Source organism: Peromyscus californicus, unplaced genomic scaffold (assembly GCF_007827085.1).
Source record: "Peromyscus californicus insignis strain IS unplaced genomic scaffold, ASM782708v3 Scaffold_19__1_contigs__length_69161282, whole genome shotgun sequence".
Taxonomy (NCBI): Eukaryota; Metazoa; Chordata; class Mammalia; order Rodentia; family Cricetidae; genus Peromyscus; species Peromyscus californicus.
Window position 1 is genome coordinate 61,474,594 of NW_026294491.1, and position 25,727 is coordinate 61,500,320.

The following is a 25,727-nucleotide window of genomic DNA, read 5'->3' on the forward strand; positions in this document are numbered from 1 at the left end:
AAATATTTTTAAGCTGGGCGGTGGTGGCACATGCCTTTAATCCCAGCACTCAGGAGACAGAGGCAGGCGGATCTCTGTGAGTCGAGGCCAGCCTGGTCTACAGAGTGAGATCCAGGGCAGCCAGGGCTACACAGAGAAACCCTGTCTCGGAAAACCAAAAACCAAAACCAAACCCAAAAACAAAAACACAAACAAAAAAACCTAAACGAAAAACAAAACATATGTATTTTTTATTTATTTATTTTTTTATTTTTAAAGATTTATTTATTATGTGTACAATGTTCTGTCTGCATGTATGCCTGCAGGCCAGAAGAGGGCGCCAAATCTCATTACGGATGGTTGTGAGCCACCATGTGGTTGCTGGGAATTGAACTCAGGACCTCTGGAAGAGCAGTCAGTGCTCTTAACCCCTGAGCCATCTCTCCAGCCCCCATATGTATTTTTTAAAAGATAGCCTTTTTAAAAAAGACATAATATGAGTAAAAATTAAACCAAAGTATGGAAGGTGCAAATTTGTGATGAAACCTTTAAAATGTGATAAATCTTAGCTATGGAGTTTTGTATTTACTATGAAAATAAGGGCAGTACTTATTTTTGGAGGGATTAAAGGGTGTGAGGGGTTGTGAGTTGAATGAGGCATACAGAAACTTCTAGAGAACTGAAACTAATCCCTTCCCTTCTCTCCCTGTCTGTGCGCCTCCTGCAGCACACACAAGTGCTCTACACTACCCCAAACCTGAACATCTCTTTTATTTATTTATTTGTTTATTTATTTATTGTGCATACAGTGTTCTGTCTGCATGTATCCCTGCAGGCCAGAAGAGAGCACCAGATCTCATTATGGATGACTGTGAGCCACCACGTGGTTGCTGGGAATTGAGCTCAGGACCTCTGTAAGAGCAGCCAGTGCTCTTAACCTCTGAGTCATCTCTCCAGCCCGACCATCTCTTTCTCGACACAGTGGTGGCAATGAGCTCGTTTGTCCTGTAATTATTAATTGCTTGCTGTATTTGAGACAGGGTCTGGGTCTTGGGTTAGGTTCAGTTGGTTGAGTGCTTGCCTAGGATGCACGAAGCCTTGGTGCTTCTCTAAGCCTTGGTCAACACACTCCAAAAGATTTACTAGCAGTCACAGGACGTTAGACCAGACACAGAAGGGGACCATGCAAGGCTATTAAGGGAACTAGAGATAGCCTAAGGTGATTTGGCTGCCAGTCTACAACATTCCAACGCTGGGAAGTCAATCACCTTTGGAGGACCTTTAACATAATTATGGCTTTCTCTTCGGAATGTCATTAATAAAGTTTCCCTTTTAAATTGTTCTTTGACAATTTCATACCTGGATATATTCCTCTCTCTCTCTCTCTCTCTCTCTCTCTCTCTCTCTCTCTCTCTCTCTCTCTCTGTTTTTCCAGACAGGGTTTCTCTGTGTAGCTCTGGCTGTCCTGGATCTCACTTTGTAGACCAGGCTGGCCTGGAACTCACAGAGATCCACCTGCCTCTGCCTCCCGAGTGCTGGGATTACAGTCGTGCACCAGCACTGCCTGGCCCTTTACTCTCTCTTATCTCCCCCCCACGCCCCGCAACCCCCCCCCACAACCCCATTTTCCCCTTCCCTACCAATGGCTTTCGAAATTCATGGTTTTTTTTTTTTTGTTTTTTTGGTTTTTTTTTTGGTTTTTCGAGACAGGGTTTCTCTGGAAATTCATGGTTTTTGTTTTGGTTTTGTGACCACTTAGTTTAACCAGGGCCGTCTGTGTGACCATTGGATTAGGACTAATGAGTGGAGCCTGGTGGATCTGGGTCACCAGCGGGTACACAGCTCAGAGCGGTGACTCCTCTTTCCTTAACCTATTAGTTCAGCATGAAGGTGGGCCTCGTCCGTCCAGGCTTGGCTGTTGATAGCCTCGTTCTTCGGCAGGCACAGGGCGGTGACTGCAATGGCTGTGTTCTCCCCAGAAGCTGCATCCACAGCTCTTCTCTAACTTGTGGGCCACTGGATTGTTTTGGTTTTCCTTTTTAGTTTTATCCCAAGTAAGATGGGGTCCCTGAGAGTTTCCCGTCTCCTCCGTGTGCTCTGCACAGCTGCAGAGTGCTCTGCAGACCGTGACAGGAAGAGGTGGGGCCAGGAGGTCTGGAAAGGGCCAGGGCCAGCGTGGTGGCCATGGGGTGGGGGGAGTCAAATCCTACAAAGTGTAATAGTCTTGCCCAATTTCTTATCTCTGTACCCACAGATTAGCGCATATCTTGGCCCTCATCAGACATGCTTCTTTTTGTGGTAGACCCAGATTTAATGCAGAGTCCCACAACTGTAGTGTATGAATGTAAATGTGCCATCTCCATGTGCCATACCCCCTCCCTCTGAGGTTCAGGGATCATTCTAGAAGAGTGGGTGAAAGATTGTAAGGGAGAGAGGGAGTACTGTCATGACATGGGGCACCACACAGGAACGCAAAGCAGCTGTGACCGCCTGCACAAAGTCAAGCTGGCCCAAATCCCAGTTTGTGTGAAGGGGAACCATGACAAGTAGCTGAGGACTGCTGGGGCAGACAGAGTCATTTTTCTTCAGGGATGCAGGCCCTGAGAGGCTGCCTGTACCTCCTCCTGTAGACGGTTCCATACCATGCACACATGGGTAATACCTAGTGGATTCAGTTAATATTACATTAAAGTGGGGAGGGGAGGCTGGAGCGATGGCTCAGTGGTTAAGAGCACTCACTGTCTGCTTTCCCAGAGAATCTGGGTTTGATTTCTCAGCACCCTCTTGGTGGCTCACAACATCCATAACTCCCGTTCCAGGATATCCCATTGTGCTCCTTTGGCCTCTTGGGGCACCAGGCATGCTCCACGGTATACAGAGGTACACACAGACAAAACACGTATACACATAAAATTAGTAGTAGTAGTAGTAAAAGAGCACGTGAAGCTGGTGTAGCTGGTAGAGAAGGGATTGGAGGGGAGAGATTGGGGGTGGATTGGATTAAATCACACTACATATTCTCTGTATAGCCCTGGCTGTCCTGGAACTCCCTCTGTAAACCAGGCTGGTCTAGAACTAACAGAGATCCACCTGCCACTGCCTCCGGAGTGCTTGGACTAAAGGCATGCGCCACCACCGCCAGGAGAATGATAAAATGTTTTTAAAAACAAATTAACGGGCTGGAGAGATGGCTCAGAGGTGAAAAACACTGGCTGCTCTTCTAGAGGTCCTGAGTTCAATTCCCAGCACCCACATGGTGGCTCACAACCATCTGTAATGAGATCTGGCGCCCTCTTCTGGCCTGCAGGGATACATACAAACAGAACGCTGTTTACATAATAAATAAATCTATTTAAAAAAAAAAATTAACAATCAGGATTTCTCTGTAGTTTTGGAGCCTGTCCTGGAACTAACTCTGTAGCCCAGGCTGGCCTTGAACTCACAGATCCACCTGCCTCTGTCTCCCGAGTGCTGGGATTAAAGGCGTGCGCCACCACCGCCCGGCAACAATTTTTTTAAATTGTGGAAAGATTAGTGAGAACCCATCATAGTTGCCCATGCATCTATTACAGAGTTTCAGGGTGTTGGGGAGAGTCCAGAACAGCATGAGCAGCTGGGAGCTGGGGAGGGGCAGGTCACCGGGAGGAGTCGGAGCTCAGGGGCGGGTTGGCTCAGGAAGAGCCAATCCCGGAGGAGTGAGCTTGCAAAGGGCGCTCCCCTTTTCCGCCGCGAGTCGCGTTCCCGGATCACGTGGTCGCGACTGCGCCCTCTAGCGGCGGCGCGCGCGCAGCGATGGCGGCGGCTGCGGAGCAGGGCCGCTGCTCCGTGTACTTCTGCGGGAGCATCCGCGGCGGGCGCGAGGACCAGGCGCTGTACGCGCGGATCGTATCGCGGCTGCGGCGCTATGGGAAGGTGCTCACTGAGCACGTGGCTGCTGCAGAGCTGGACTCGCGCGGTGAGGCGGCGCGGGCTGGAGACCCGCAGACTGGGGACCTGCAGGTTAAGGGACTGGCTGGCTAGGGACTTGCATGCTAGGGGACCCGCAGGCTAGGGACCTGTAGGTTAGGGACTCGCAGGCTAGGATCTTTAAGGTAGGGGTCAGGCTGGCTGAGGAAGGCCCTGGCTTATGACTCTCCTGCAAGTGCACTCCCCATCCAGCACTCTGGCGGGGCCGTGCGCGTCCCAGCACACTGAAAGCCAGTGAGAGCCCAGACCCAGCATATGGCCAGCAAGGCTTTGAGGGTTGATCTGGACTCATACTTTCATACCTCTGCTCAGAAAACTTTTAAGTAGTTTTGCCACGCAAGAACAGACTCATAAGCTGTGGGCGCTAATGCAATTCTGGGAAAAACTTTTACAAGACAAAGAACCACAAGGCAGAAATGCTAGTGGATTGAAAAGGAGCTGTTCGTGTTTATGGTTTGCTAGCTCATGGTGTATTTGGTTGATAGCCCTCAACTTTCAGTTCCAATCCCAGCACTCTGGAGGTTGAGGCAGGAAGAGTTCCAAGCCAACCTGGGCCACATAGTTAGACAATGTCTCAAAGAAAAATGAGACCAAACAAAAAAATGAGACCAAACAAAAAGACCACCGAGTGTGATAGCAGGGGTGGGGGTGGGGCTTTGAATCTGTTTTTTGCTGTTGTTACATTTCTTGCCCATTTTTTTGAAACAGGGTTTCTCATGGAAACCCATAGTGACCTCACACTGTCCGTGTAGCAGAGAATGACCCTGAACTCCTCATCTTCCTGCCTCCACCTCCCAAGTGCCACCCACACAAAGCTTGCTTTTCTTTCTTTCTTTTTTTTTTTTTTAAAGACAGAGTTTCTCAGCCGGGCAGTGGTGGCGCACGCCTTTAATCCCAGCACTCGGGAGGCAGAGCCAGGCGGATCTCTGTGAGTTCGAGGCCAGCCTGGGCTACCAAGTGAGTTCCAGGAAAAGCGCAAAACTACACAGAGAAACCCTGTCTCGAAAAACCAAAAAAAAAAAAAAAAAAAAGACAGAGTTTCTCTGTGTAGCTCTGACTGTCCTGGAACTCACTCTGTAGACCAACTGGCCTCGAAATCAGAGATCCACCTGACTGCCTCTGCCTCCTGAATACTGGGATTAAAGGCATATATAAGTACCACTCAGCTTGTTTTGTTTTTGAGACAAAGTCTGTCTGTATGTCCCTGGGTGCCATGGAACTCACCGAAATCCACCAGCTTCTGCCTCCTGAGGCTGGATTATGGATGTGTGCTACTGCCCTCAGCTCACAAATGAACTTTTTGACAAGGCGTTTCTGCTCTGCCTCCAGCATAGCCTTTACCATCCTGAACAGTAGCATTTATTCAAGCTGGAAGCTGAGACCCTGACCCTCTGACCCCAGCCATGTCTCTCGGGCCTTTCCCCAGCGGCTTGGATTCATAGTGAATCAGCTCTTTCCACACACTTGTCGAGCCCCACTCGCACATTGCCAGCTTACACAGGGGTTGGCTTTCTCTTGTGGCTGTCCCAGTCCTCACCCCTTTGACAGACTCCTCTCCTGGGCTGGCCTTCGAAGGTCCTGGAGCACAGTACCTGAATTGGGGTGGGAACATCCTTGACTAGCTTTCCCTCAACCATAGGAGAAGCTGCTGGGGGTGACCGGCTCATCCATGAGCAAGACCTGGCCTGGCTGCGGCAGGCAGATGGTGAGTAGTCCTCTCTCCTCTATGCGGGCTCCTCCGGGATGGTAATTCCTGGGATATCCCTGGCCTCCACACCTAGAAGGGACTTCTTCCCCACCAGATACCCTGTCATCCCGTCCTTCAGGTCCCAGCTACAAAGTTTTATTTTGCTTTCTTTCCAGTGGTTGTGGCTGAGGTGACACAGCCCTCCTTGGGTGTTGGCTATGAACTGGGCTGGGCAGTAGCTCTTGGTAAGCAAATCCTATGCCTGTTCCGACCACAGTCTGGCCGAGGTGAGTATCCTTCCTGGCTTTCTGGGAACCCGTTTCTCCCTTTCCCAGTGGGCTGGACGGGGAGCCGAGTGGGGACATGGAGTCAGCTCCCCCTCCCCTCCCCAGTACTTTCTGCCATGATCCGGGGAGCAGCAGATGGCTCGAGGATCCAGGTGTGGGACTACACAGAAGGAGAGGTGGACAGCATGCTGGATCGATACTTTGAGACTTACCCTCCTGAGGGCAAAGCTCCCTCCAGTAACCCAAGTACCTGACCTAACCCTACTTTATTAAAAAAACTTAAGGTTTTTTATGTGTGTTTTAACTGCATGTATGTATATAACCAAATGAATACCTGGCACTCACAGAGACCAGAAGAGGGCATCGGATTCTCTGGAATTGGCATTAGAGATGGTTATAAGCCCCCATGTGAGTACTGGGAACTGAACCCAGGACCTCTGCAAGAGCAACAAGTGCTCTTCACTGCTGAACCTTCTCTCTGGACCTGGCCCTACTTTGTTAAATCCTGACCAGACACTTCTCCAGAATCACTCCAGCCTCAGCCTCAGTAGTAAAAAAGGTTCATTTAGCTGGATATGGTGGCACACATCTTTAATCCAGCCCTCAGGAGGCACAGGCAGGTGGATTTCTGAATCCACACAGGTCAGTGTGGTCTATATGTGAGTTCCAGGACAGTCAGAGCTACGCAGAGAGACCTCATCTCAAAAAACAAAAACAACAACAAAAATGTATCGTGGCAGAGGCGGGACAAGTCCTCAGTAGCATCCTTTTCATCCTACTTACTCTAGGTTTAAGTGGAGGGAGCCTTGTCGGGCACTTTGGGGAACATTTCAAGTGTGGAAGGAGGCCAGGTGGGCGGATCATCATGTGTCTCGTTTCTGAACTAGGCCAGGGGCATCTGTGCTTCCCTTTGTGAGTTTAGGTCAGTGAGTCTGCTTGGGGCCTTTTCTGAGGATAGAAAAGTCTGGAAGTGAAAGAGTAAAGATGAAGGGGGGGCTGGCGAGGTGGCTCAGCTGGTGAAGACGTGAGTTCTATCCCAAGCACCGACATGGAGAAGAGAACTGACTCCCTAAGGTGTTCTCTGATCTCCATACACACACGCACACGCACGCACGCACACACACACACGCACACACGCACGCACGCACAGAGTGAGAGGCCATCAGAGAACACTGGGGAGTGCTCAGCTGCTTCCGAGAAGTATGTGAAAAAGAGGTTTATTCAGTCACCAGACGGAGCTGCTGCAGACACTGGGGACCCCCTCCCATGACAGAGGAGGGGAGAACCCCCCACCCCCGTGTAGCCACTCCACCCCCGTGGCCCTGCCTGGGGGGCAGCTCCAGGTGTTTCCCCCCCCTCAGTCATAGGACTCATCGTCGTCATCCTCATCACCGAAGAAGAAAGTCTCTCGGTCCAGGTTCTCAGACTCTTCATCGTAGGAGAAGCTGTCGTTGTCCAGTTCCTCGTCAAACTCATGCTGCCACTCGGGCACGTCCCCCTCCTCTTCCTCTTCCTCCTCCTCCTCTTCCAGCCCCGCGGAGCCCTGGGGCCTAAGGAGAGCCACCACACTCAGCCGGGTGTGAATGTGCATCCTGCTGCCCTCTCCCAGCTCTGCGCAGCCTACTCACTGATTGCTGGGCACGTTGGATCCTTTCACCTCGCGAGCCTCTGCCAATGGACTCTGCAGTCCAACCCGGAAGTCCTGACAGGGAGACAGGAGTGTCTGAGGCACCAGGCCTCTGGCCCGGCATCCCTTCCACTGATGTTTCCTGAGAACCAGACTCCCATTAGCACACCTGAAGTTTAACTCCCTGAGGCTCCAGGGGAGAGGACAGTGGTGAGCACCCAGCCTGCACCGAATAGCAAGCATCTCTGCCCATTACTAAGCAGGCAGCAAGTGACCCAAGAACAAGGGTCATAGTTGGGCTCCACACCTGTGTACCTAAGCTGGCAAGACCCTTGGAGATCTCTTACTCCAGTGACTCCTCACAGCCCTGATCCCCACATGTAGGAGTATGGTCTGAGAAACTTCTGACTGACTCTGACAAGCACCTGGCTCAAACCCCTGATCTGGAAGAAACCCCAGGAGCTTAATGACACAGCAGACTGGCCCAGGCCTCCTAACAGCCCTTCCCAAGCAGGGCTGGGCAGGGCAGTACCTGGGTGGAGTGCTGCAGGATGGCCAGCAGCCTCTCCTGGATCCTCCGGAGAAGCTCCGTGCCTGTGCTCAGGCAATCAGGCCGAAGGAGGCGCAGTGAGGAGGCCAGGTCCCGGCACCGCAGCAGGGTCTCCTCTGCAAGGGGCAAGCGCAGGGCCTGCTCTCCTCCATCCACCCCTTCCTCCCACAAGGGTCTGGAGCATCTCCAGAGGGCCAGGCTTGGCTGTCAAAACTCATGGAGCTCACCTGCCAAGGGCAGGGTGACCCAGGACCCTGTGTCATGGACTTTAGACCCGGGAGGGAGGGGCCTGGATAACTGGCTGGCTGGGCGTGGGACGCTTAGCACAAGGAGAGGAGCAGTGTTGGTGCACCCGGCTCACCGAGGAGGATCTGCAGGGCGTTGGTGTGCAGCTCCAGGTTCTCGGTCTGCTGCTCCACCACATCCATGTACTCTGTGTCCTGGCTGTAGAAGCTGTAGACACAGGAGTAGGCCAGCACCTAGAGGAGACCCTGTCAGTGTAGCCAGCCTGAGTCCTGGCACCACCACCCCCTCTTCCCCCTCTTCTGGTTCCTCCAGCCAAGCCCACTCAGCCCCCTGGCAAACCCTTCCTGCCTGCCTCCCCCCTGCTACAACCTTTCGAGCCTGCTCAAGGGCCCGGCAGGCATCGTGAAGGAAGGTGAAGGATTTGGGTGGCGGCACCTCATGGATGGCAGAGGCCTGGTTCCGCAGGTTCACAGCAAACTCCTGTAGGAGGAAAGTGAGGTCTGCAGCCATGCAGCTCCCAGCTGCCCCCCCCCCCCCGCCCCACCCCCAGTGCAGTCACAGCCCTGTGACTTCCCACCCACCCACCGCTGCTGCCCCTGCTCACCCGGGCCCGGTGGTGGAAAGTGCACCTCTCGTTATAGTCCTGAAACCGCTTCTCCTGGCGAGCGGCTTTGCTCACCTGGGAAGGGCACAGGGACAGCTTGTGGGTGCTGTTCTGACAGATGGGGCTTCTCAGGAGGGCCCCTCTACCCTTCACCCAGTTACTTCCATGTAATCCTAGCGTTCCTTTACATGGGGATGTGGAGGGTTGTCCCGGCCACACTCCTTGCCCTACTCTTCCTGAGCTTTGTCTGGTCACCTGGATGGGGCAGTCCTCCCAGTACTGAGCTCCCAGAACCTCTCCCCACTGGGTTGGGGGCATACGGCTCTGTCCCAGGGCCAGCCGCAGCTGGTCTGGTCCTGACTGGCTGGGCTCCGACCCGACCCCCGGCTCCGGCCCTCACCATGGCGGAGCAGTTGTAGTAGTCCTTGTGGCTTGGCTTCCAGGACTTGAGGCAGCGCCAGCAGAACCCATGGTTACATCTGGCACAGGTCATGCTGTGGAGGATTCGAGCTGGTCAGAGGGGCCTGCCTCTGGATAAGGGTGTCCAGGGTGCCCAGGGGCTGGACACACCACTGACAAGGTCCCACCCCAAGCCCTGCTAAGGACACCTCTCTTTGGACTTCCCAACACAGTGGACTTAGAACCTGGGTGGAGGAATCCAGGAGGTGACCCTGGGGGATGCTGGGTGAGGGCAGAGGATTTTCTGCACTTCACAGTAAGCTTGAGTTTCTTCCTTCCTGCCAGGCCTCCCCCACACCATGCTCCCTCTACCCCTTCTTACTGCAGACACCCCTCATTCTTCTCGATGGGTGCCTGACAGCTGGGACAGCGTTTGGAGATGAGCTTGGCCAGGTGTTTGCTCTGCGCCTCCACACTCATGCCGTCATAGTAGCCGCCATCATCGACCCACTGGGACATGTGGCCGCAGCTGGCAGGATAGTGTGCCTAGGTGGGGGGAGTGTGAGGACACAGCTCAGCCAGGTAGCAGGGAACAAGGAAGCCCCCTCACATCTGTGTGTGCGAGAGAAGTGCTGGGCAGGGAAGGAGAGTCCTTGCAGGGGCCAGAGTGGGGCACCCACCTCAGGGAAGTCACAGCTGAAGCAAGAGGCCCAGCCACACTTAGAGCAGGTGGTCCCACTGCCCAGGCCTTGGCGGCACAGGATGCGGTCACAGCCCTGAGGGTTGGTGCACCAGGTCAGGTTGGAACAGCTCTCCACATAGCATCGCAGGAGGGCCTTCTCATACTGCGGACAGAGGCACGTTGCTATGAATGATGGGAGAGCAGGACTCTCAGGAGGCCAGCCCATCCTCTGGGGCCTCAGGCAGGAAGGGGTACCTTGGAGATGACCTCTGGAGAGGAGACAATGTCACGGATGAAGGCTCCGGTGGGCTGAGCGGGGCAGTCGGCAATGGGACAGGTACAGTTCAACACAAAGTTCTGCTCAATCCGAGTCGTCAGGTACTCGTTCCAGCAAGACTGCCCGGACAACAGGAGAGGCTGATGAGGGACAGGTGCCCTGGCCACTGACCTGACATCTCCCACGGCTTCATGGAAGGCTAGAATGGCAGGCTCCTAGGCCTACCTCACAGCTGACCCTGCCTTCCAGATGCCATGGTGTCTTGGGATGAAATCAAATTGCAGCTGTTTTTGAGGATGTATGGGGCTCAGGCATTGGCCTACCAATGAATACTATCAGATGGACACAGAGGAAGTGCTAAGACAAGGAAAGAGCAGGTGTGATGGCACATGGGGGATCTGCTGCCTCCGCAGGCACCAGGCATGTATACAATGCACATATACACATGCATTAAAGACAATAATTTTTTTCTTAAAGGTCAGAGAGGAGGAGGCCTGGGGAACAGAGCCTCCCTACTGGCTCTGGGTCCCCTGTGTTGGCCCTGGTACATTCCTATGGCTAATTCCCTGGGCCCCAGCTTTCCCTGCTTGAGGCTCCACCTCCAAGGGCTCACCCTTCAAAGACTTGCTTGTGTGTCCCTGCATTCTGATCGACAGCACAGCCATCCTCACCCCACCCAAGTTACCAGCACCAGATTTCTGTTTCCCAAATGCCTCTGTTGTTCCAGCAACCACCCTGGAGCAGGTGTCCTTAACACATTGCAGGAACCTCCTGATAAATGGTCTGACTCTCTAAACACGGTCGTGAGCCTCTTAACCTGCTCCTCAGCCTGTGATCACGTGTTCCAAAATGATCAATAAAAGCACCTGGGACACAGCTGAAGGGGCCATGTGAAGAATCTGCACCATTTTTCACCCTTTACATCTTGAAACAAACCAAAACTAAGTGGGAAGCAAACTAAAAAAGAATCTGGCATCATTTTTAGATAAAGCAAGGGGGAATTTCTCCAAGTGGACCCCACTCTTACAGGTCCACGGTGCCTCATGGTCCCTCACAGCCCTGGACGACAGCACCCTGGGGCAGCCCTCTACTTCTTGGCTTCGGCCACAGCCACTGTGTAGCCCTAGAACAGTGCTACTGTCGCCCTCTGCCCGCTGTGCCTGCCAACACGGCTCATGCTGGTGGCCTCCCACTGCTCTGGGCCTGCGGCTGTCTTGTGGCTTTGCCATCTCTGCCTTATTCACAGGCTGGGACTTTTTTTTCCCCCAAGACAGGGTCTCTCTGTGTAGCCCTGGTTGTCCTAGAATTTGCTTTGTAGCCCAGGCTGGCCTCGAACCCAGAGATCTGCCTGCCTCTGCCTCCTGAGTGCTGAGGTTAAAGACGGGCACCGCCACCGCCTCAGGCTAGGAATTTTGTGACCAGCTCGTTTTTCTCAGCTGCAGGCTCCCCGTCTCTGCATCTCTCCCGGGGTCCCTTAGACTCAGCTCTGCTCTTTCCCTGTAGTGTTACCAGCCAGGCCTCTCCACTTCACTCCAAACTCAAAGTCCCGCTGCCAGCTGCCGTTACCACGGCGTCCAGGGAGTGGCTTCAACCTTACACAGATGTGACAGTTGACTTTCCACTCAAAGCCCCACCCTTCATCCCTACACCCTGCCCCAAATTCCTCTCAGACGCAGGAAAGTGGCACATTCCATCTCCCCAGATGCTTAACTCAAAAACAAAGGGGCCGCCTTGATTCTCTCATCTGAAGCCTGTACATCCAGCACACCAGTCTTGTGGGCGCTACTTGCAAACATATCAAAACCCACCTCAAAAGCAACACATGTGTCCGCACAGGTGCACGTGTGTCCGCACTGGTGCACGTGTGTCCGCACTGGTGCACGTGTGTCCGTACAGGTGCATGTGTGTCTGTACAGGTGCACGTGTGTCCACACTTGCTACACGTGTATCTGTACAGGTGCACGTGTGTCCGCACTGGTGCACGTGTGTCCGTACAGGTGCACATGTATCTGCACTGGTGCACGTGTATCTGTACAGGTGCACGTGTGTCCGCACTGGTGCACGTGTGTCCGTACAGGTGCACGTGTGTCCGCACTGGTGCACGTGTGTACGCACAGGTGCACGTGTGTCCGTACAGGTGCACGTGTGTCCGCACTGGTGCACGTGTGTCCGTACAGGTGCACGTGTGTCCGCACTGGTGCACGTGTGTCCGTACAGGTGCACGTGTGTCCGCACAGGTGCACGTGTGTCCGCACTTGCTGCACATGTGTCCGTACAGGTGCATGTGTGTCCACATGTCCGTACAGGTGCATGTGTGTCGGCACTGGTGCACGTGTGTCTGTACAGGTGCATGTGTGTCCGCACTGGTGCACGTGTGTCTGCACAGGTGTTTATGCATCTGTTCACGAGGGTGAAGAAGCCCAAAGCTGACCTATGGTGTCATCTTGGATGGATCTTCACTTTCTTGCTACGCAGGGTCTCTCACTGAGCCTGGAGTTCACCAATCCTGACTAGTTTAGCTCATCGGCTTGCCCAGGGACCCTGTCTCTGCCTCTGGAGTGCTGTGATAACGGGCAGCCTACCCACCACGCCTACCCCTGCTTTACCTATGCTGGCTTCTGCGTGGTTCTGGGGATCTGAACTCTGGTCCTCACACTGCATGGTGAGCACTTTATCTGCTGAGCCACCTCCCCAGCTCCAAGCAAGTTTTCAAAAGTGTAAATAAGATCTCCTCACCCTGCTTAAACCCATCATGGCTTCCCACAAACCGCCATCTCACTCAGCCTCCTCATCCTTTCTCAGACCTCCTGCTGCTCGCTGGCCCTCTCTCACAAGATGTCATCCCTTCGCGGCCTCCCTTCATCTCCTCGATGTAGCAGGAAAGCCCTGGCCCTACCCGGTCACTTCCGATGACATCACCCCATGCATCTTCCTTCCTGAATTTATCATCGACGACGACGACGACGCTGGAGGGGTGAGGCAGGTGGAGAGGCGGGGAGGGGCGCGGGCTCACCTTACAGCAGCAGTGCAGGCAGCAGAGGGACGGCGAGTCGTCACTGGGTCCTAGGGGGCTGACGCAGACAGGGCAGTGGTCAGGACGCGTCGGGACAACCTGCGCCTGGGGTACTCGCAGCCCGGCTGCAAGAAGCAGGGACTCTGGGTCGTCGCTGTAGCTCTGCAGCAGCTGCTCGGTGCCCCAGTGGGAATGGGCCAGAAGGTGCTGGGCGACATCAGGCTCCAGGTTCAGCGTCTCCTGCACCTGCCGCACCGTCTGCTCCATCAGCCCTTCTACCTCCTGGGGACTCATGGTACGGCCTGCAGGCAGCTGTAGAGACGCCAGGGCCAACATAGCTTCTGGGCTTAGGGAGAGAGAAGGGCAGTGTTTAGTGTCTCCACCCCGCTTACCTGTCTACGAGCTCCCACAGAGCCCCAGTCCCCGCTATGACCCAGAGCTCACACTTGTCTGGGCAGTCTGTGCATAACCACCTGAACCCCGGGGGGCGGGGGAGCAGAGTCCTTCATAGAGGCGAGGGTAAATGTGGGGCTGAGGTGACTGAACAGTGACTGGGGCATTGTGGGCCAGTGGGTAGGGTCACGGCACTGACTTATAATGAAGGGGACGGTCCACTGCTCAGAATGCCAGCAGCATGTCGAAAGCCTTCCTATGTCAAGTGTGACTGTGGACCAGTAGCCAGGGCATCACAGAGGGAATGGCTGAGTCAGATCTGCACTCAGCCACACATAACACACATGAGCTTGGAGACGTCAGGAAGCTCATTCCACACGTCATGCAGGCATCATCAAGGACAGACACCAATGCTGTAACACACTGGGGGATGCACTTGAGGTTGGAAGTTCCAGGGTTACTGGTGACTTAGAACAGCCTCCAGCAAACCGCCCAGTAGAGCAACTTCCTGGAGCTCAGCATATCCCCAAGGCAAGTGCACAGCTAACGCTCTGTGCATGTTTACAGCACAGACCAGATCAGCTCAGAAAGAGTGACTGACATCTATGCATCTGGACCTCCTGCCTACGGGCTGGCTCCGGGAGGATGGGCCATCAAGACCGGAGTGGCAAGGCATGAGGTGGGGGGTGGGGGGTGGGGGGTGGGGGGTGGAGAACTAGCGGAAGGAAATGGGCAGGACAGGCTGGAAGTGGTATTCTGCTTGGTTAGTTTGGGGGTTTTGAGAGAGGGTGTCACTATGTAGCCCTGGCTGGCCTCAAACTCACAGAGCTCTGCCTGCCTCTGGCTCTTGCATGCTGGGATTGACATGGGAAGTGTTTTTATATGAGTGACCTCTGCAGGGCTTTGGCCCTGTAACCTTCTCATCACTGAGAGTGGACAGAGCAGGGGTGGCTACCTAGGCTTGGAGGTCTCAGCGCTCTGGTTGCCACAAAAGGGGACGTCTGCCTGACCCCGGCAGGGCCCCATGGGCTCTGGGGTAGCATATATCAGGACCTGGGGCCGGTCATCACGCCGTTCCACATAGCCCTGGCCCAGGAGATGCAGGATGCAAGAGAGAACGTCAGTGCTGGAACAGGCCACACCCCCTGCAACAGCGCGGCCCAGGCTTCCGGGTGGATTTGGACCCTTCTGCCAGGCTTCCAGCACCTGGATGGAAGAGACAAGCAGACTGCCCTTACCCACAGAGCCAACCTGCATGGGTAGAATGCCTGGCTCTACCACTACTTACTGGCCAGGAGACCAGCCAAGACCTTCTCACGCCTCACTTTTCTCCTCCAGCCAATGGCAAAGGTTAATATCTGTATAAGTTAGTATTCATATTAGTTTTATTTGTACTATTGTTGAGGACCAAGTTACTCAATCACACACATGGTAAGCACTCATGTCAGGATAGAAAACCCAGACGGAGGGGTGCAGAGGCAGCGGAATAAAGTGCTTGCTTCTCAAAGTGACCTGAGTTCGAATCCCCAGAATCCATACAAAGTCTGGTAGAGTAGCATGAAACTCAGGTGCTCCGAAGGCGAGAAGGAGACACAGACAGAAGAATCCACAGAAGCTCATGAGCCGGGTTGCCTCACACATGCAGTAACAAACAAGAAAGCTGGCGCCAAGCAAGGTTGGAAGGTGAGGATGGACACCCAAGGTTGTCTTCTGATCTGCACTTTCACACACACACACACACACACACACACACACACACACCATGAGATACACATAACGAATGTCATACACACATAACAAGCAGAACCAGATAGAAATGTCACCCCAGTGATGTTTCATATTGAAAGAGGTCAACTTCTCTTATGCTGACCGCTGGTTCCATCTCTAACCCAAGCATGACCCCAGGGCGTGGTCCTTTCTGCCTACCAGACAAACCAGCTGGTCAATGTGGAGGCCTTTCTCCCCATGGGCTTTGAGTATCCGGACAAGAAGACAGCTCAAGAGGTTCCTCTTCTGCTCCAAGGTCCGGCCCTCATCCTTCTCTACACTGAAATAGGTCTGGGGAGGTATCAGCCACAGGACCTCTTCACGGGGCTGGGACCTAGGCTCACGAAGCCGCAGCATCCCTGGAATCCAGTCCCGATCAGGTACCCAAGGACAGGGAGGGACACATGAATGAGGATCCTACCATACTCTCATTCCCTGGTATGCTCTCTCCACCCGCGGGGTCTCCCACCATGCCACAGAGGCTCAGCCTGGCCTGCTGACCTACCCGCCTGTGGGAAGTTCTGCGCCTCCTCCAGTACCAAAGGACCATTGTCAGCGGTCAGGGGCAGAAGTGCCTGGTGCAGAAGCTCTGGGGAGAGGTCGGAAGTCTTCTGCAGGATCTCTACTGACACCTCCTGGTGGGGAGAAACAGTGCCCATCGGGTGAAGAGGACAGGAAAGGGGGGGGGGGGAGACTCGGGCAGAAGAGAAGAGAAGACTGGGGGCTAAGGGGTTAAAGCAGTCGAGGCACCTCAGTCTGGTTGAAATACAGCAGCAGCCACATCTGCACTGTGGACACATGCAGGGTCTGGTCCCCAAACTGCAGCTCGGCCCGGCCCAGCCATGTCCACTGAAGTCGCCGATGTGGCCCCACGTCCAAGACTGGGTAGTTCTGACCTAGGGAAGTGTCAAGGAGACAGAGTCAGAGAGTCTGGGAATAAAGGGGCTAGGATTGAAGTGGTAAAAACACAGTATTCTTACATTTGTGGGTTTGTAATGACATTGCTATATATTTAAAGAACTCATTGATCATCTTTGGAATATTACAGAGAGTCGATTAATAATTTAAAAAACAAACAAACAAATAAAAATAGCGTCGGGTACGGTGGTAAATGCCTTTAAACCCAGCACTCAGGAGGCAGAGGCATGAGGATCTCTGAGTTCAAAGCCAGCCTGGTCTACATAGAGTAATCGAGGCTAGAAAGAGCAACACAGTGAGACCCAAAACAAAACCAGGTCTAGAGGGAGAGGGCAGACTCAGCCTTTCCTGTGAACTACTTCAGGAGAGTGAACAGCCGGTGAGAAGCTTCTCTAGACAAGGCATCCTGCTCACACAGGAAGGGACAATGACAAACTGGGGTTTCACTGTTTCATAAGTGCCAATGAAGTGGCCGGCACGAGGAGTCGGGGATGACATTTGGGTGGTAGATGCCGGCTCTAGTATCCACAGGGCCCTGGGGCCTATCCCTATGCCGCACACGTCAGGGATGGTGGCACACGCCTGCAACCCTACACTTAGGAAGCTGACAGATGGACCAGGGGATGACCAGCCCTGGGGACACAGTGAGTTCAAGCTCAGCCTCAACTACACGAGGCCCTATCTCAAGAAACCCAAAGCCAAAGGAACAAACAAAAATGGGTTACACTGAAGACTGATGATGTGGAAATCTACAGGTCTCTCTCAACATCCCAAAGGACAAACTTGAATCCAGATAAATCTGCAACCCTATTTCCTCACAAACAGCCATTAAGGGAGAAAGGGAGAGCAGGACCTGGACTGAAGATGTTAAAACTAACCACCAGATGCAATGCCTGGGCCTTGCTTGGATCCCCATTAAACAAAGCAAGAATAAGACAGAAACTGAGGACAGCCAGGGAACATGAATAGTGCGTAGCTGCTGACACCAAGAAGGTCTTTAACTTCTAAAGGGTTTGAGAGTGATGAGGCCTTTGTCTTTAGAAAGCCTCCTCTTTTAGATATGGGAAGGAGAACACGATGCTGGGCCATATGTTGATATTCTGAGTTTATGCTATTTGTATGTTTGAAACTTATCATTGCAAAAATACTTTAAACTTTATTTTTATTTTATGTGTATGAGTATTTTGTCTGCATGTGTCTGTGCACTGCTTGTGTGTGTGGTGCCTTCAAGAGGCTGAAGAGAGCATCAGATCCTGTGGAACTGGAGTTATAGATGGTTTTGAGCAGCTGTGTGGCTACTGGGAATTGAACTCAGATCCTCTGTGAGAACAGCCAGTGCTCTTAACTGCTGAGCTACGTCTTCGGCCCATTAGTAAAAATATTTGAAATGAAGTAGAGCTGGGGATATAGCCCAGCTGGTAGAATGCTTGTGTACCATCCCCATACAGCATAAAACTGAGCGTGGTAACTAACATATGACTATAAGCCCAACACACAGGAGGTAAAGGTGGAGGGTGACAAGTTCAAGACCATCCTCAGATACATATAAAGCTTGAGGCCAGCGTGGGATATGCGAAACCTTGTCTCCAAAGTAAAATAAAATAAAATGCCCTGAGGGTTACTGGTCTTGTTGTGAATAGCTCCTCTACCTCCTGCTTGTTCATGGAGGCAAGGGAAACATATAAACTGTACTGGACAAGGTTTTCAGATTTAACATCAGAAGGGTGGGAAATATAGGGTAGTGTTTGAGCACATGCTTAGCAACTAAAAGCCCCCAGATTAAACTCCAGAACTGGGGCGGGGATGGGGAGCCAGGAGATAAATATTTTGACAGTTCTCACATAGTGTCCTGTGAACACAGAACCTGAGTCTTAACCCAAGGAAACATCACAGAAACAAAGTGAGCAACTACTTGAAAGAAAATTGTTGTTGTTGTTGTTGTTATTATTATTATTGGTTTTTCAAGACAGGGTTTCTCTGTGTAACCCTAGCTGTCCTGGAACTCACTTTGAAGACCAGGCTGGCCTCGAACTCACAGAGATCCACCTGCCAGTGCTGAGATGAAAGGGGTGAGCCACCACAGCCCAGCTAAAATTTTAAAGGACTGGATTCTTTAAAAAATGTCAGTGTTCAGAGACAGAGATGACGGAGGAACTATTCTAGACTAAAGGAAGACACCTGAAACCTAAACCACCGGTGGCATCGGCCTGGCTCTCTCCTGGCTAGAAGGCAAAGTTAGAGGAGACAGCTGCAATACAGAAGGAAGCTGGAGTGTTACCTGGATTTCTGTGTGTGAGACTACCTTCACGCCTAGGGAACACACACTAAGTATTCAGGAGAAGAGAACAGGATATAGACAACTTTCTCTCAATGGTCCTGAGTGTGTGTGTTCCCACAGATGTATACACATGCTCATACAAAGAGCAAGTGAGTTTGGTGCGCTGGCACACGCCTGTAATCCCAGCACTTGAGAGGTACAGGCAAATGTCTGGGAGTTGAAGCCCAGTCCAGGCTACAGAAGGAAACCTTGTTTGAAAGAAAAATGCTAATGCTAACAATAAGATGTCACCACCCAGCACAGTGGTGCATGCCTGTCAGAGGAGCATCCCCGCAAGTTCCAGGCAACCTGCTCCATACAGTGAGTACCTGGCCACCTCCATAGTGAGACCTTTTATTCAAACAAAAAAATAAAAAGCGAAGTGTTCACAAAAGGTAACTTGGATAAAAGTTATCTGGGTATTTTTGCATTATTGTTGTAATTTTTCTGTAAACTTGAAATTTTTCTAAATTAAAAAAAAAATTTAGGGGCCTGGTGGTGCACAACTTTAATTCCAGCACTCAGGAGGCAGACACAGGCGGATGTCTGTGAGTTCGAGGCCAGCCTGGTCTACAGAGTGAGATCCTGGACAGCCAGGACTACACAGAGAAACCCTGACTCAGGAAGAAAAAAACAAAAATTAGGGAAGGGTAACTGAAACTTTATGCTTAAAGCTGTTAAAATGGCAAATGTTATGCCAGACATATTTTATCACAATAAAAAAAAGTAGAAAGAAAGGTGGAAAGAAACGAACTTGGGCCTGGAGAGACAGCTCAGGAGGTAGAGTGTGTGCCAAGTAAGCACGGTGAGCTGGGTGTGGCTCCCCAGTGCCACCTAAAAGCCAGGGGCTGCAGGGAGTACTAAAGGCCCAGGCTGAGGAGCAGGTATCCCCAGGGCCCACTGGCCAGCCAGTAGGAACCGATGAGCTCCAGGTCCAGTGAAAGGCCTGTCTCCAAAATAAAATAGAGTGACTGAAGAAGACACCCCATGTTGACCTCTGGTCTCTACATGCACCTGCACACAAAAATCACATGCCACACACACAGATGTACACACATATACCACACACACATGAACATGTATACCCAACACACACCACATCCACTCACAAACAAGTATATACACATATTCCACAAACACACATGAACATATACACAGAGAGGGAGAGAGGGAGGAGGTAATAAAAAAAAAGAAGAGAAAAAAGAAACCTAAGGACTGGAGATGTAACCCACTTGGTGGAATGGATGCCTCGCTGTTCATATTATCTTGTTCCTATTATCAGTGCTATCTGATAAGACCTTTTGTAAAGACAGTGTTTTTAGTGGTGGTGGTGGTGGTGGTGGTGGTAGTGGTGGTGGTGGTGGCGGCGGTGGTGGCGGCGGTGGTGGTGGCGGGTGGCGGTGGCGGTGGCGGTGGTGGTGGCGGTGGTGGCGGTGGTGCATGCCTATAATCCCAGCACTAGGGAGGCGGAGGCAGGCACACCAATGTGTGCTTGTGAAGCCCTAGGTTTGAGCCCCAGCACCACACAAACCAGGCATGGTGGTACCACTCGGAATTCCAGCACACAGAAGGTGAGAGGGATAAACGTTCAAGGTCCTCTGCTACCCAGCGAGTTTGAGGCCAGCATGGACTCCATGAGACCTGTCTCAAAAACACAGAAACCCTCAAAGTTCAGGACTTCTTTCTGTATTAAAGGAAAAGTAAGAGGCAGAAATATATTAACTAAAACATGCTAGCACATGAGCTCCATCAAAGGAAAACAGAGTCAGTTCATAGTAATAACCAAGTTTAATTTACCACAAAACTATAAACCTACACAGTTCATGATGGTAGTCACTAGCTACATGTAGTTCAATTTTAAATTTAAAATTATTAAAATTAAATACTCAGTCCCTCAGTCATATTCACAAGTTCAAGTGCTTAAAATAGCCAGGAATAGTTATCATATTGAAAAGTGCAGAAAATCTTTTGTTTGTTTGTTTTTGTTTTTCAAGGCCAAGTCTCTCTGTGTAGCCCTGGCTGTTCTGGAACTCACTCTGTAGACCAGGCTGGCCTCAAACTCAGAGATCCATCTGCCTCTGCCTCCTTAGTGCTGGGATTAAAGGCATGCACCACCGCTAAAAACATTTTCTTGTCTTTACAAAAGTCTTATCGGATGGCACTCCTGAATGACTTTAAATGTGCATCTCGGAGCAAGGCCGAGGTCATATGAAACAATGGTGACATCACAATTTCTAAAAAAGCTGGAGCGATGGCTTCGTGGTCAAGACCACTGGTCGCTCTTCCAGAGAGCCTGGGTTTGATTCCTAGCACCTACATGGTGGCTCACAGCCATCCCTAACTCCAGTCCCAGGAGTCTTTTGTCCTTCTCTGGCTCTGTGGTCACAGCATGTGGTGCAGATACACATGCAGGCAAAATACCTATACACATAACTAATAATAAAACATTAAAAAATCACAGCCACATGGGTAAATTTTGGCTCACCCCTCTCAGTAGTAGGTGAAGCAGACAGGAATTAGTAAGGTATATAACATATGAACAATTAAAAAGGTCAATTTCATGAAATACATAGACTCCTGAATCCAACAACCAAAGAACACATCTTTTCCTTAATTGCAGCTTATAAAATCCTCCCACCCACTAGCTCATAAGTGAAGTATCAATACATTAAAGATCCAAACCATCAGAAACCATGTTCTTTAGTCACAATGGAATGAAGGCCGAAATCTAAAATTACTAAACAAAAAGAAAAACTTATTTGAGAAAGATGGATTGATTTTTCAGACAGGGTCTGTAGCCCAGGCTGGCTCAGACTCCCTATGTAGCTAAAGATATCCCTGAATGCCTTATCCTGCTGCCTCCTCCCAAGGACTGGGATTACTGGCATGAACCACTAAGCATGGTTTATGTGGTGCTAGGGTTTATACCCTGGGCCTTCTGCATGCTAGGCAAGTGCTCTACCAACTCTATTTCCAGCCTCTGTTTGGAGGTTTAAAAATAGACTTTCCATGAACTAATACATCGCAGAAGTGGCAACAGCACACACCTTTTGTCTTAGCACTCAGGCTACGGCAGGAGGGTGCCTGTGACTTCTAGGCCTGCCTGGTAAACATGGTACGTGCCATGCTAGTCATGGCCATACTGATAGACTCTATACATAAAAAAACAGTAATGGAAATTAGGAGATTATTAGAAGTGAACAATAAGAAACATATGATATATAAAATCCTATGGAAAAGGCTAGAGAGATGGTTCAGCAATTAAGAGTACTCAGCGTTCAGTTCCCAGCACCCACATGGTGACTTACCCATGTCCATAACTCTAGTTTTAGAGAATCCAAACACCCTCTTATGGCCTCTGAAAGCACCAGGCACATACATGGTATACATCCACACATGCAGTAAAACACATTAAATAAATAAATAAATAAATAAATAAATAAATAAATAAATAAATAAATAAATATTCAAAAATTACACACAGGGCTGGAGAGACGGCTCTGCGGTTAAGAGCAACGGATGCTCTTCCAAAGGACCTGGGTTGGACTGCCAGTTCACATGGGGGCGCAAACCATTTGTAGCTCTAGTACCAGGGGATCCAGCTCCCCTCTTCTGGCCTCCTTAGCCACCAGGCACACATGTGGTGCACAGACACACATACAGGAAAAATATCCACGCGTGTAATAAAATCAAGATCAAAATTACATACAAAAACTTGCCGGGCGGTGGTGGCGCACACCTTTAATCCCGGCATTCAGGAGGCAGAGCCAAGTGGATCTCTGTGAGTTCAAGGTCAGCCTGGTCTACAGAGTGAGATCCAGGACAGGCACCAAAACTACACAGAGAAACCCTGTCTCAAAACAACAACAGCAACAACAACAAAACAAAAACCCTATGATGCATCCTAAGTGTCCCATGAGAACAGGGAAGGTAGACACATGCACACAGTAGAACGGGACTCAGCAAACCAAAGAACAAAAACTAATGCTACAGTGACCCCTCCCCAGACACCAAGCTGTGAAGAAAGCAGACACAGTGCAGCATGTAGGCCATGGTCCCATCTCTATAATGTGCAGGTGCAGGTGGAAATTTATGGTGACAGACAGAAAGATAAAAAGAAGCTACTGACTGGGAAGGGTACATGAAGGAGAAACCTGTTGGGTGCTGGAATGTTCTACATCTTGATCTGGAGGATGGGTACAAGGCTGTATAGAAGTATATAAACTCATTAAGTCTTCTATTAATACTACTTATATACCAATCAAAAATGTTCAAAAAAGATCCTTTTTTGGTTCATAAGCATGATGATTGGGAACTTACGCCCATGCGTGATGTGTGCCGCCCACTAAACCTTGTTATGACGTTGGCACATTACCCGTCTGATGTGAAAAATGAAAAATAAAAAAAAGAAAAAAAGAAAAAAAATGTTCAAAAAAACCCACTATAGGATGTGGTTAAAATGATGGGGGATAAATAGCCTTAAATATTTTTTTGTTTTTTGTTTTTCGAGACAGGGTTTCTCTGTGTAGCTTTGCGCCTTTCCTGGAACTCACTTGGTAGCCCAGGCTGGCCTCGAACTCACAGAGATCCACCTGGCTCTGCCTCCCGAGTGCTGGGATTAAAGGCGTGCGCCACCACCGCCCGGCAGCCTTAAATATTTTTATTTGGGAAGAAGTTCCTAAGACTGAAAATGAAATGAGCAGACAACCTGAAGATCGGAAACACAAACAGAACCCGTTTCCAGGAAGCTGAAGGAGAGAGCAAGCGTTAATGAAGCGATCCCCATTCTTCTGCACCCTCCCCCAGAAACTGCCCAACCTAGAGAGACCCCCTTCCTATCTCTGCATCCCACACGGCGCTGCTCTCCTTTCCTGCTGCCACCCGGAATGCATCTCCATCTCCAGGTTCCTGTCCCCAGCTCCTCACTGTGGCTGTAGAAGCTGGAGAAGCGCTCAAGGGCATCACAGAAGTCTGTGGGAAGGTGCTGTCTGGGTTCATGCAGGTAGCAGAGTGGAGAGACGGGCCAGCAGCGTGGGGACAGGACCAGTACAGACACTTCCGGACCTGCGTCTTCTATACAGAGTTCCTTTTCAGTCTCCTGTCCCTTGTCTTCTTCCTAAGGAGAGAGAGATGAGCCATGGGCTCTCCAGTGAGCCTGTTCTTTCTCTCTGCCCTTCTCTCCCCACTTGCCCTCACCTCCACTTCCTCTAGCCTCCATTCCTCCTGGTCTTCCTGTTCCAAGAGCTGCCTGTCAAGCTGCTGGAGCTGGTAAACGTGGAACTGTCGCTGTAGCTCCTCTGAGGTGCGCAGAGTCTGCAGCATCAGCTGGGGGAGGCGGTTAGGGAAGCAGAGACCAATCTGCTCCAGCACAGCCCCCTCCAGCCAGCTGGAGCCCATGCTCAGGAGTCGGTCAGCCATGTAATGCCTGCAGCACACACAGTCGGCCAGGTCTCAGTGTGGGAGCCAGCTTGGCCCAGGCCCAGCCTTCCCCTCCAGAAGGTAAGTCTCTGTGTTACAGCTCAGCTAAGTCACAAGACCCACCTCATCTCTACCAGCACATGGCCACTACCATGTCTTAACTTCTCAGCTACTCTTCCTTCTTCTTCCCTTAACATTCAAATCTTCCCTTCCTCCGGCCTCTACGTCTCCTGTCCCCAACCTCTCCAGAATGTGACTCACTGGTAGAAATGCTCAAAAGTCGTGGCCAGCTCTAGGCCAGAAAGGACCATGATGGGTTCCAGGTGCCGCTGAAGCTGCCCCAGCATTTCCACCCCAGAGGCTCCACCAAGCAAACCACCCTGGATTTGTTCGTCGATGTGCCTAGCAAACTGCTCACTCATCTGGGGATGACAGAGTGGACACGAGACCAGCCATGAACAAGGGATGGAGTGGACAAGTGCAAAGAAGGAGCAAAGGGATGAAGCAGAAGGAGACGGGGCGGGGGCAGCCCGTGCCTGGCCCTTGGCACGACTCACGTGAGCAGCGGTGAGGAAGGACTGCTGCAGCAGGGCTCCAGAGAAGCCACTGCGCAGAGCCAGAGTGAAGGCTGCCCGAGGCCCGAACAGCTCCAAGCCTGCTCTTTGCAAGCGCTCATAGAGAGTACAGTACCGAGGCACAAAGTCCGAGGCCCTCCAGGCTGCAGCCAGGAATCTGCTGACCTGAAGGAGAGTAGGAAGTGACAGGACGGAGCGACCCCTTGTGTCCCATCCGCCTGACAGACTTGAACCTGCCTACCTGTTCCTGTACCACGCTCAGCCAGCACTGGGTGATGTTCCTGAGGCTGCTGCTGGGGAGGCCTGGCGAGGGCGTGGGGCTTCCGTCCTGACTCTTACTGTTCTTGCTGACTGTGGAAACAGGGCAAAAGAGTGAGCTTCACTCCAGCCTGGGTGGGCCCCAGGGTCTCGGTGTTCATCTCCTGGAAAGGTCACAGCGTATTAGAGGTCTGGAGGAGCCGAAGAGGAAGGAGCTGGAGAGCCCCACAGTACAGATTCTCAGCTCAGCATGCCGCAGTGGACTTACAGGGCTGCGTGGCCGGCTCAGGAGCAGGCCCAGGAGGGGGTTCCACATGCACCAATAAGTGGCACAGGCGCCGAACTCGGGAAGCAAAGGATGCTGCTGGACCGCGGGCGCTCGGCACGTCCTCCCTGTGCTCCAGGTACTGGTCCAGCAGCCATCCCAGGGAACTCACACCCTCAGCATCTGCAAGAAGACCAGTCAGGAATGGGTGTCTGTGGGACGTAGGGAGACACAGAGTCGAGGTACAGCTTCAATTATACAGAAAGGTGTGAGGGAGGCAGAGCCCTAGCCCTCCCTCACCACTGCTGGAGCCTGGGAACATGGTAACAGGGCAGGGATGGTGTGGAGGGCAAGCTTCAAATACCACTCTCAGGGAGCGGTGCCTGGAGTGAGGAGAGAGGCCTTGAAGGACACATACAGGAACCAAGAGAACCAAAATATCAACAAAGGTGACCCCTGAGACTTGTGAGGGGCTGGTGTGGGGGCCGGGTGTGGGGTG

At 51.7% G+C, this 25,727-nt stretch overlaps 2 protein-coding genes and 1 non-coding gene across 3 annotated transcripts in view; 2 read left to right on the forward strand and 1 right to left on the reverse strand.

The window, feature by feature from the left end:
- The first annotated feature begins 3,733 nt into the window (after nucleotides 1-3,733).
- On the forward strand, nucleotides 3,734-6,207 carry Dnph1 (2'-deoxynucleoside 5'-phosphate N-hydrolase 1). The gene is made up of 4 exons (XM_052745484.1): nucleotides 3,734-3,934; nucleotides 5,585-5,650; nucleotides 5,809-5,919; nucleotides 6,025-6,207. The coding sequence occupies exons 1-4, from the start codon at nucleotides 3,772-3,774 to the stop codon at nucleotides 6,171-6,173; spliced, it is 489 nt and encodes a 162-aa protein (XP_052601444.1). The 5' UTR covers nucleotides 3,734-3,771; the 3' UTR covers nucleotides 6,174-6,207.
- Nucleotides 6,208-7,120: 913 nt separating this feature from the next.
- Nucleotides 7,121-25,727, reverse strand: part of Cul9 (cullin 9) — a 40,492-nt gene continuing 21,885 nt past the window's right edge. Inside the window, exons 21-41 of the mRNA XM_052745479.1 lie at nucleotides 25,232-25,411; nucleotides 24,947-25,056; nucleotides 24,688-24,870; nucleotides 24,392-24,552; nucleotides 23,909-24,137; nucleotides 23,639-23,828; nucleotides 16,228-16,373; nucleotides 15,983-16,112; nucleotides 15,637-15,836; nucleotides 14,666-14,916; nucleotides 13,318-13,663; nucleotides 10,283-10,423; nucleotides 10,026-10,190; nucleotides 9,728-9,891; nucleotides 9,347-9,440; nucleotides 8,947-9,021; nucleotides 8,712-8,822; nucleotides 8,458-8,575; nucleotides 8,079-8,212; nucleotides 7,548-7,621; nucleotides 7,121-7,469 (exon numbers count right to left, since the gene is read on the reverse strand). Of these exons, the coding sequence (XP_052601439.1) occupies nucleotides 7,277-7,469; nucleotides 7,548-7,621; nucleotides 8,079-8,212; nucleotides 8,458-8,575; nucleotides 8,712-8,822; nucleotides 8,947-9,021; nucleotides 9,347-9,440; nucleotides 9,728-9,891; nucleotides 10,026-10,190; nucleotides 10,283-10,423; nucleotides 13,318-13,663; nucleotides 14,666-14,916; nucleotides 15,637-15,836; nucleotides 15,983-16,112; nucleotides 16,228-16,373; nucleotides 23,639-23,828; nucleotides 23,909-24,137; nucleotides 24,392-24,552; nucleotides 24,688-24,870; nucleotides 24,947-25,056; nucleotides 25,232-25,411 (3,395 nt within the window). The 3' untranslated portion in view covers nucleotides 7,121-7,276. The remainder of the gene's footprint in view (nucleotides 7,470-7,547; nucleotides 7,622-8,078; nucleotides 8,213-8,457; nucleotides 8,576-8,711; nucleotides 8,823-8,946; nucleotides 9,022-9,346; nucleotides 9,441-9,727; nucleotides 9,892-10,025; nucleotides 10,191-10,282; nucleotides 10,424-13,317; nucleotides 13,664-14,665; nucleotides 14,917-15,636; nucleotides 15,837-15,982; nucleotides 16,113-16,227; nucleotides 16,374-23,638; nucleotides 23,829-23,908; nucleotides 24,138-24,391; nucleotides 24,553-24,687; nucleotides 24,871-24,946; nucleotides 25,057-25,231; nucleotides 25,412-25,727) is intronic.
- Nucleotides 22,993-23,097, forward strand: LOC128115067 (small nucleolar RNA U13). The gene has a single exon (XR_008219966.1). It is a non-coding gene; the product is annotated as a small nucleolar RNA U13 (small nucleolar RNA).